This window comes from Fukomys damarensis, unplaced genomic scaffold, assembly GCF_012274545.1.
Source record: "Fukomys damarensis isolate Sample0158 unplaced genomic scaffold, DMR_v1.0_HiC HiC_scaffold_4, whole genome shotgun sequence".
NCBI classification, from domain to species: Eukaryota; Metazoa; Chordata; class Mammalia; order Rodentia; family Bathyergidae; genus Fukomys; species Fukomys damarensis.
The window spans coordinates 66,216,489-66,225,424 of NW_022900916.1; the positions used below are offsets into that span (position 1 = coordinate 66,216,489).

General features: G+C 43.0%; 1 protein-coding gene across 1 annotated transcript in view; it reads left to right on the top strand.

Annotated features, from left to right (window-relative positions):
* Sri (sorcin) overlaps positions 1-8,936 on the top strand; it is a 22,482-nt gene that overhangs the window by 9,611 nt on the left and 3,935 nt on the right. The window contains exons 2-5 of the mRNA XM_010632880.2: positions 395-478; positions 2,167-2,236; positions 7,563-7,606; positions 8,639-8,786. Coding sequence (XP_010631182.1) covers positions 395-478; positions 2,167-2,236; positions 7,563-7,606; positions 8,639-8,786 — 346 coding nt within the window. The remainder of the gene's footprint in view (positions 1-394; positions 479-2,166; positions 2,237-7,562; positions 7,607-8,638; positions 8,787-8,936) is intronic.

Genomic DNA, 8,936 nt, shown 5'->3' on the forward strand with positions numbered 1-8,936 from the left:
TGCATCCCCGCCACGCCTGCCTCCCTGCGCCCGCTCCAGCCTCTGAGGGCTCCGCAGACCCCGCGCCTTGCACTGCAGGGCGCCCCGGCTTCGTGCGCCTGTCACTCGCAGGTCTATAGGGATTTCTAAGGTGGCCTCGCGTGGGCGGATGTCGCTCTGGTGGACGCTTGTACTGGCCGTGCCTGCGGTTCAGTAGTTAGGTTATGAAGGGCGGCGGACGGGAGAGAGGGGCCGGACGATCGCAGTTGGCTTGTGCTGAGGGGCCGGGGGCCGGGGGGGCCGGTTAAATCATGGGCAGGGCAGGCGGCCGTTGCCTGGCTTTGCAGGAAAGCTCTTGGTGGTGAGTAAAACTCGATGCCGCGGGATAATGACTCGTTTGTTTCCTGTTTGACAGTACGGAGGCGCACCCGGAGGCCCGGCCTTTCCCGGACAGACACAGGATCCGCTGTACGGCTACTTTGCTGCAGTGGCTGGACAGGTTAGCTTTGCCTTTAACATTAAAAAAATGATCAGATTATGCGTTTGTGTTAGCTTTTGATTCTAGAGGTCCAAAAGAGCAAACTTTGCCCTGAAATGAGACCCCTTTTTTGTGCAAAAAAGAGAAGGAAAGTTCATTTCCTGTTTCAGTTATTGCATACATCAAAGTAGGACTAGGCATTACTACCTGTATTGGGGTGTGTTCAGTTCAACCGAACTTGTGATTAAACAAGATTGGAAAGGATGGAGGATTGTAAATATATTTTGAAGACCTGTGAGTAGAAAGATGTCTTAGAACTGAATTATTAGGGTCCGGGTGGTATCAAGAGAAGAAATTCAAGAGCTGGGAAACCTCTGTTGGTATAATTTAAAGATATGTATTAGTGTTCATGTAGCCAGGTTGGAAGGACATATTTTTCTGTTGAAACTGTTATTCATTGACTCCTTCAAGAAATAGATATGTATATAAACACTCATCAGCTTCTAAGAAAGCTCCTATTCTCAGTATCAGGAAGTCAGTATTTCGAAGCTTCCTTTCTCTGTGCACTGCTCCTAGGTTAGTACCTCCACGTCCTTAATAGGAGTTGTGACCTGATGACCCGGAGACCGAATGCAGGTCAGCTCCCAACACCGCTCCCTGCATTCCCGAGTTGTGGGACAACTGCTGAACTGCCTGGGGGAGGACCCTTGCCTGACTCACAAGGTCACTGCGTGCAGTAAATACCCTTCAGGCATGGTCCACACATGTCAGAAGGCCTGCGTAGCCTTAGCAGTTCAGCACAGCCTCATTTTGATTAAAAGCTAAAAACTGCAAAACCATAGTGCAAAAAAAGTACTGTAGAATATTACAGAATAAAAACCTAAGACCATCTTTCGAAGTAACACTCTTCAGAAACACAGCTTTGAGAATTTGAATGGAAAATTGAGTCTAAAACTGGAATACTTTCCTCTTGAGTATCTGCTGCATCTGTTACTGATCTGTGCCTTTGAAACCACGAGACAGGGCACACTCAAGACCAATGTCCTTAGGTGGCAAGAGCCACTGGTGGGTAAGTGACCCCACCTGCTTAGCTTTCAGCCACCTTGCCCTGTGTTCTCATGTTCGACCTCTTCGAAGTTATTGATCCTGCTCCTTATAGAGCTCACTGACTGCAGGATTTAGATATTTTATTTTAAAATCCCTAAAAGTGACAAGTATCTGTAAGTCTGACCTAGTGTGGCCAATTAGTCAGTACTGACTGAAGGCCTAATCTGTAACTTCCAGATACTGTGCTCTGGAAAAAATAAAAATCACCAAATGAAAAGGCGATCAAGGAGTCTTTCTGTTTGAACCAAATTATTTACTGCTGTTTGCCATGTATCTAGCTCAGTCTGCCTTCCTCAAAAAAATTCTTTTCAATCAACTTCATAATTCTTTTTCTCTTTTCATAAATAATTTTTGAAAAATGCTTAGTATTAGCAGCTTCCTAGTTCAGACTGAATGATGTTGCCAAAACAGACTCTGAGTCTATTCATTTAAATTAGCGTTGGTATTAGGATGAGGAAAGTAATGCCCACTTTTGGAAGAATTCCTTAAAGAAAAATCTAACACATGCTACCCTTTCTTCATTATTATACTGAAGGTGAACAAAGAACTTCGACATATAGTACAAAATCACTCATGATTCCTTTTCCTGTTTTTTTCAAAAGGATGGGCAAATAGATGCTGATGAATTACAGAGATGTCTGACACAATCGGGCATTGCTGGAGGATACAAACGTAAGTTTTGACGAGTCCCACATTTCTCCAAAAACAAAACCTTGATTGTTCGTATTTCAGTTGTGATGATAAAAAAAACTGAGCTTTTCTGATTCAATTTTAGAATTTAAAAAGCTAAATTAGGCTATTATTTCAAAATATTGATTTGAACCCCATTTTTTTGCATCATAAAACATTTTTATTTGTAAAATGAGAGGGATTATATGGTTTTAACACAAAGGAAACTGTAATGATGATTGTTCTTTAAATGAACCTTAGAAAGTAGGGGTTCCATCTGGTTTTTTCAGAAATCACATTATGGTTGCTATAATTAATACCTAAGAAAGAATCTGCTGGGGGAAATGACATTTGGGGAGGTAGTTAATAACCTTACAATGTGCAGTAGAAGCAGCCATGTGAAAAACTGCAATGTGCAAGAAAATAATCAGGACGAAAAAATAAACAACGGAAAAATAGAAAAAGGGATGTCTAAATTTTCTAAGTCCAATTTTAAAGTACCACGAAGAATATGATGAACATGAACCTCTAGGACATTTTTGTTTCAGCAAACTTTTGAACTCTTGATGTAATTTACTTGTTTAATCTTTAGTCGTACGCGTTTGCAGTACGTAATAAGTACATGCACTGTGCGGAACCGGCGCTTGTACATCACACTTCTCAACTCTTGTTTTGCCCCCATTCCCCTCCATCCTTTTTTTCTATCACGTTCACGTAGTTATCTTATAAGTCCTTATAAAGTTAACTATACATACAGATTAACAGGCAGATGAACAGGTTGAAAAAATAAAACACCTGACACAGTTATGCTAAATCAAGGTACACTTTTATATACACTGTCCAGAGCTGGAGATTTAACTCAGTGGCACCACACCTGCCTCGCAAGCGCAAGGTCCTAAGTTCAATCCCCGGTACCAAGAAAACCCACAAACAAACAAAAAAAAAAACTGCCCATGTTGGATTTTTCTCTCTCTCTTTTTCCCTATTGTCTGTCTTTGTTTTAGAGTTTCTTATATACAAGAAACCATGTGAGATTTAAGCTTGTGTGTCTGATTTACTTAACATTATAGTCTCAGTCTCAAGGTGCATCCGTTTACCTACAAATGACTACAGTTTATCCTTCTTTACAGCAGAGTAGCTCTCCACTGTGTATAAATAACATGTTTTCCTTATCCAGTCATCTGTTGATGGACATATAGGCTGCTTCCAGGATTTAGCTCTTGTTGAGTTGTACATATGCATGGATCACAGTACTATGTGTGATGACTTTTAACTCCTTGGGGAAGATACCTAGAAGGGCAACAACTGGATCTGATGGAATTTCTAGTATTAGTTTTTGAGGACTCTACACACTACTTTCCGCAGTGGGCATACCATTTACATACACACCCACCAACAAAGGAGAAGGCTCCTTTTGAGACCTGTTCTTACTAGATCATTCCAGTCTACCAGCTAGGTTAGTGCATTTTTTGGATTTGGGTCCAGGTATTGAACCATGCAGAGCAGTGCACTGGTTTGTGTGGCCTCCTTCACAGAGCACAAGTTCACAGGGAGACAGGAGGCCCATAGGTCAGGTATCATTAACAGTAAGGCTGACTTTTACTGATGGCTGTTTGCCAAGCGCGTCCTCTGCCCTCAGCCTGGTAGCACTTAGGCTTACATCATTCAGGACTGGCCAGTCCTGTGTTCTGGTCCCCAAGCGCCAAGTACGTCCCTGGCCGCATGAACGCATCCAATACCAGCCTGCCAGGTCTTCTCTTCTCCCACTGCTTCAGATGGTGTGTCCAGATGCATTCGAGATCGTGCTTTCTGAACTCCTCACACGGGTCCACAGTTCCTCACTGGCTGGGTCTTCTGCCCTGTAATTAGTGCTTACCCCCACTTGCCTTCCTTTGCAGCAAGTGACAGGAAAATATTGCAGAGATGCTGTAACCAGACCAGATGCTTCTAGAACATCAGCACCCACACATTGTGTACTTCGTTTCCCAGTCATCTTGACCATGCACATTTCTAGGGTAGATAACAGCGTCGGGCTCAAATGCTCAAATGTTATCTGCCACCTTTGCCAGTTGGTATTTGAGACAGGACATCAAGTTGAAGCCCCAGTTTTGGTGGCTGTGAATTAAAATGTTCAAATTTAGAATTCACAGCTGAGAGTATATAACAGCATTTTTGTTGGACATGGCTTACTTGAACTTTACATTTCCTTTGTTATTTTTCCTTGTCTTATATGGCTTGAGTATCCTATTACTCCTTCCTCATTGGGAGAATATAAGAGAAGAACCTTTAGAATTTCTGTCATTTCATTTCTGTCATTTCTAGATTAAGGGAAATGTGTTTAGGCAATTGCTAATTGTTAACCTCAAGCAGCTGACCTAGTGAACAAGGGAGGTCTGACAGCAAGATTTACAGAGAAACAAGGTGATGTCACATATAGACCATGGGAGGTGCAGCAGGTTTTAGAATCTACAACAGGCAGTAGTATAGTCTTGGTAGCCCTTTTAAGAATTTTATTTGGGAAACCCACATCTATGATAGCCTTAGATCACTTCTTGAAATGTAAGAACCTTGTGATTTCATTGATCTGCTTGGTCCTTCTGGTGGCTCTAACAAACCACCTTTCTTTTGAGATATCTTTCTTTTAAACCTAGCTTCGAAACCAAAAACAAGCTCAGACCCAAAGTGGGTGGGCCTGAGACCTTGCCCTGGAGGTGCAGCCCTCTTCTGAACCAATGTACAAAGAAGCAGTCCTCTATGAAGGCAGAGCTAATGGGCACAGTAGCTCCATTCTTTAAGGTGGTCCCCAGCTCCTGTCTCTTCTTAAGATGAAGCTGTGCCTCTCTGATGTGGCTGAGAGAAACCACTGGAAGGAGAGCTCCCTGCTATGCCCATACTCATTCTTTCTAGTAGAAGAAAACATGTTTGAGGAATTCTAGTAATAAGAACAGAAAAGAAAAGTAAAAATCATAATATATTTTTAAGTATTTCAAGAAGAATTAGCATTAATAAAAGTTATATCTGGGAAGAAGATACAATGAACAAAGTAACCCCAGAAAGGGTTATTTTTCTTAGCCAAATTTATTGAACATCAGTATTGTAGTTTATTCACTTTTACTATCTCTAGAATTCCTGTTATCCGTAGCCATACATATAGGAAGTGCTTAGGGGCTGGCTGTTGAGTTGGTGCATTTGGAAAATTTTAGCCTAAACCTTATCAGTACTTGAAGATTATACCTTTCTTTCAAATATCATAGAAAACATGAGACCCTATTTTTAAAACATACTTCTAACGCTGTCTGTGAGAGGTATGCATGTAAAATACAGGGCGTGTAGCTTCCTGCTTAGGGGTGAGAATCCAGTCTTCTCTATATATTCATTTATTCAACCTACATACACGTTTCCAGTGAACACCTGGTATGTGCTAGGTGTGCCACCACCCACAGCGCCTGGGGGACATTGGAATAAGTACGGTATAGAGGCTGTGGGGTCCCATCGGACCGGCAGGAAGGCGGGAGGCACGGAAGTTTTCCTTGCATAATTAATGTCTAAACTGATGAGAAGCGAAAGTCTAGCAGCAGCGAGGCCAGCCAGTGAGTGGGGTAGGGAAGTGGTGTTGGGCAGCACATACATACAACACATGGAAAGTTTCCTGTGAGGGCAGCAGCCGGGCTCAGGTTGCCATGCTGTCTGGGGTTAGTTCTTAATCTTAGCAGTGTTAGCATCCTCTGGAAAGACTGCAAAACCAAATTGTTGGGCCCAGCCCCAGAGTTTCTCATTTGGAAGGACTGGGATGAGACCTGAGAATCTTTACCTCCAACGAGTTTCCATGTGATGCTGGCGAGGTTGAACCAGTTGCGTTAGTGGTAACATGCGTCTCACCTGAGGATCTTCTGAAAAATTCAGTCTGATTTTATTACGGGGGTTCAGGGCCAAGATCCTGCACTTCCCACACATTCCCAGAGCAGAGCGACAGCGTTTGTCCAGTTACTCCACACTTGGCCGCTCTCGAGTCATCTGAGAACCTTGAAGCAACATGGAGATCCTGATCAGCCGTCCTGGGGTACAGCCCAGGTGTCAGGAGCCCTTCAGGTTTCCAGGGGATTTCTGATGAGAATACACTGATCTAGAGTGTGCAGACTTCACATCTCCATACAATTTAAAGTCAGAGTGGAGAACTGACCATCACTTTCCCAGACGTGTAGAGGAGCGTGGCGGCCTTCTCGTACCTCAGAGGACTGTTTGTTTGGATCACTGGAAGCTTGAAGGGCCAAGGCAGAAACTGCTGGCAGTCTTTTTGTTTCAGGAAAAGGATATGCCTAGTAATCATTAAATGTGCAAAACCTATACTTTGTACTGTTTGGAGACAGTATAATAACAATAATTCAGTTGTGGTCCGATTTCAGGTTGGTTAGACCAAAAAAAAATCTATAAATAGCTGCAAAACACATTATTCCTGAGTGCATCTTAAACTTGTAGTATTTGTACTAGCTTTCCACACTTGACACTTTCTATTTCTGCCTTCTAGACGGACAGGGTCTTTGTACCTTTGAGTTCCAGTAGTGTAATGTGAGAACAAGGAGCTGTCTGTCTTTAGTTTCCTAATACTCAGATGGATTTCAGCAGGCCACACCCACTGGCAGTGTGAGGAACGAAAGTGTCCTCAGAATGCCCCCAACTGTAGGGAAACTAAACAGGCTTCGGAACTGTGGCCATCACCATGCTGGTCACCAGGTCTTCTTCAGTGCATATAAAATGAGGCCACAGATCACTTGTGATAGGATGTTACTGCTCAGTGGCTACATTTAAGGGAAGAGACAGAAACAAAAGATTAGACAAAACCTAGCAAAAGCAGCTATTTATAGTTACTTGGGAGCAGGAACAAAGCGACCCAGCTTCCAACAGACTGGTGGATGTCACGCATTATGGTTCTCCATGGCGAAGTGAACTTACTATATTATAGGTACATTATCATTTTCAAAGCAAGGAAGTATTAACAAGACTGTGCAGTACTTCTCTTTTTCCTTTGGTATGGGGGATCAAACTCAGGACCTTGCGCTTGCTATGCAGGAAGCAGAACCACAAAGCTAAATCCCCGGCCCTGTGTGACACTTTTAATAATATTCCCTTTAAAGTCAAATACGAGTTCTGGAAAAAATCCTTTTACCTGAAAAAAAAAACTCCTTCACAGCTTCAATATAATTTAGACTCACAGAAACTGAGTAGCATATAAAAAAGTACATAATCACATTCTTAATTAACCAGAATGTAATCAATGTAACGTGAATTTTTCAAATTGTATTTACATGTATGGACTTTTTTTTTTTAACAGCTTTTAACCTGGAGACTTGTCGGCTGATGGTTTCAATGCTGGATGTATCCTTTATCTTGGTAGTGTCTAAAGTACTTTTTCTTGCCAGTAAATTTCCTTCCTAAAGGAATTCATCTCAGAATTCTTATCCGGTAAAAGCAAAGTGATAGCTACTAAAAGGCTTTATGAAATGATTAGGTTTTGGGATGTAATTGAGTATGAAATAGGAAAGAAGGGTAGTAAATAGAAGGTTAATTGTTCAAGAATGAAGGAAGCAACCAAGCACCGCGGCTCACGCTTGTAATCCTAGCACTCTGGGAGACTGAGGCAGGAAGATCACAAGTTCCAGCCCAGCCTGAGCAACTTAGCAACTTAGTGAGACCCTGTCTCAAATAAAAAAATAAGGCAGGGCGGGGGATGCAGCTCAGTGCGAAAGTGCAAAGGCCTCAGGTTCAATCCCAAGTGTTGAACAATAAGAATAGAGAAGGCAAAGAAGCATCAGAGTAGCACAAATGTAGAGAAAAGAGCACCAGGGCAGCTTTTCCCTTGCACGCAGTTGCTCTGTGTGACTCACACTCGACTCTCAGTGGAGTTCACGCCCCAGGTGGACTCCATGTCCTGGGGCCGACTCGCAGCGCCTCCCATCCTGACCTAATTCCAGAAGTCTGGAAGAGCTTCCCTGGGATCCATGAGCCACAGGTGACCCCAGACGGAAGGGGAAAACCGTGGCGCCGGGGTACCAAGAGGTGCAACCTTGTCCCAGAAACAACGGCTTTTTACCGTCTTTTTTTGGTAGTTGATGATTTTCAGTATCATTTCCTTATAATCAGACCACTTAGGCTCTTTTTCCCACAGCACAAATAGGTAGTCGTTGCTCTTTTCTCCACAGTTTCTTTCTGTTGTATTTTTTTAATCATTAACCATTTTATCCTATCGAGAAGGTACAGTATCTCTTTTAACCACTTAGCAGAAAGAACACAGAAGTCCAGGGGCCAGGGATTTAGCTCAGTGGTGCTGCGTCCTCTTATCCCATTCTGAAATTCAGACATGAGGAAATGTTGCTGAGTGCACAGCTGTGACCCTTGACCCCCGCCCAGAGGGACCTGTCGGGCACCATGGGCTTCACAGAGTTTAAGGAGCTCTGGGCGGTGCTGAACGGCTGGAGACAGCACTTCATCAGCTTCGACAGCGACCGCAGTGGGACTGTGGACCGCCAGGAGCTGCAGAAGGCCCTCACCACAATGGGTGTGTGTGCACATTTCCCCGGGCAGTGCTGCGTGAAGACGGTTTCTGTTTTCTTTGAAATTGTATCTGTTCTTAATTAAGACGAGTTGACAGTCAAAAAATTGTACTTACTTCTTTTTAAGCCTTTAACCGTTTTTTTTTTTTTTTTTT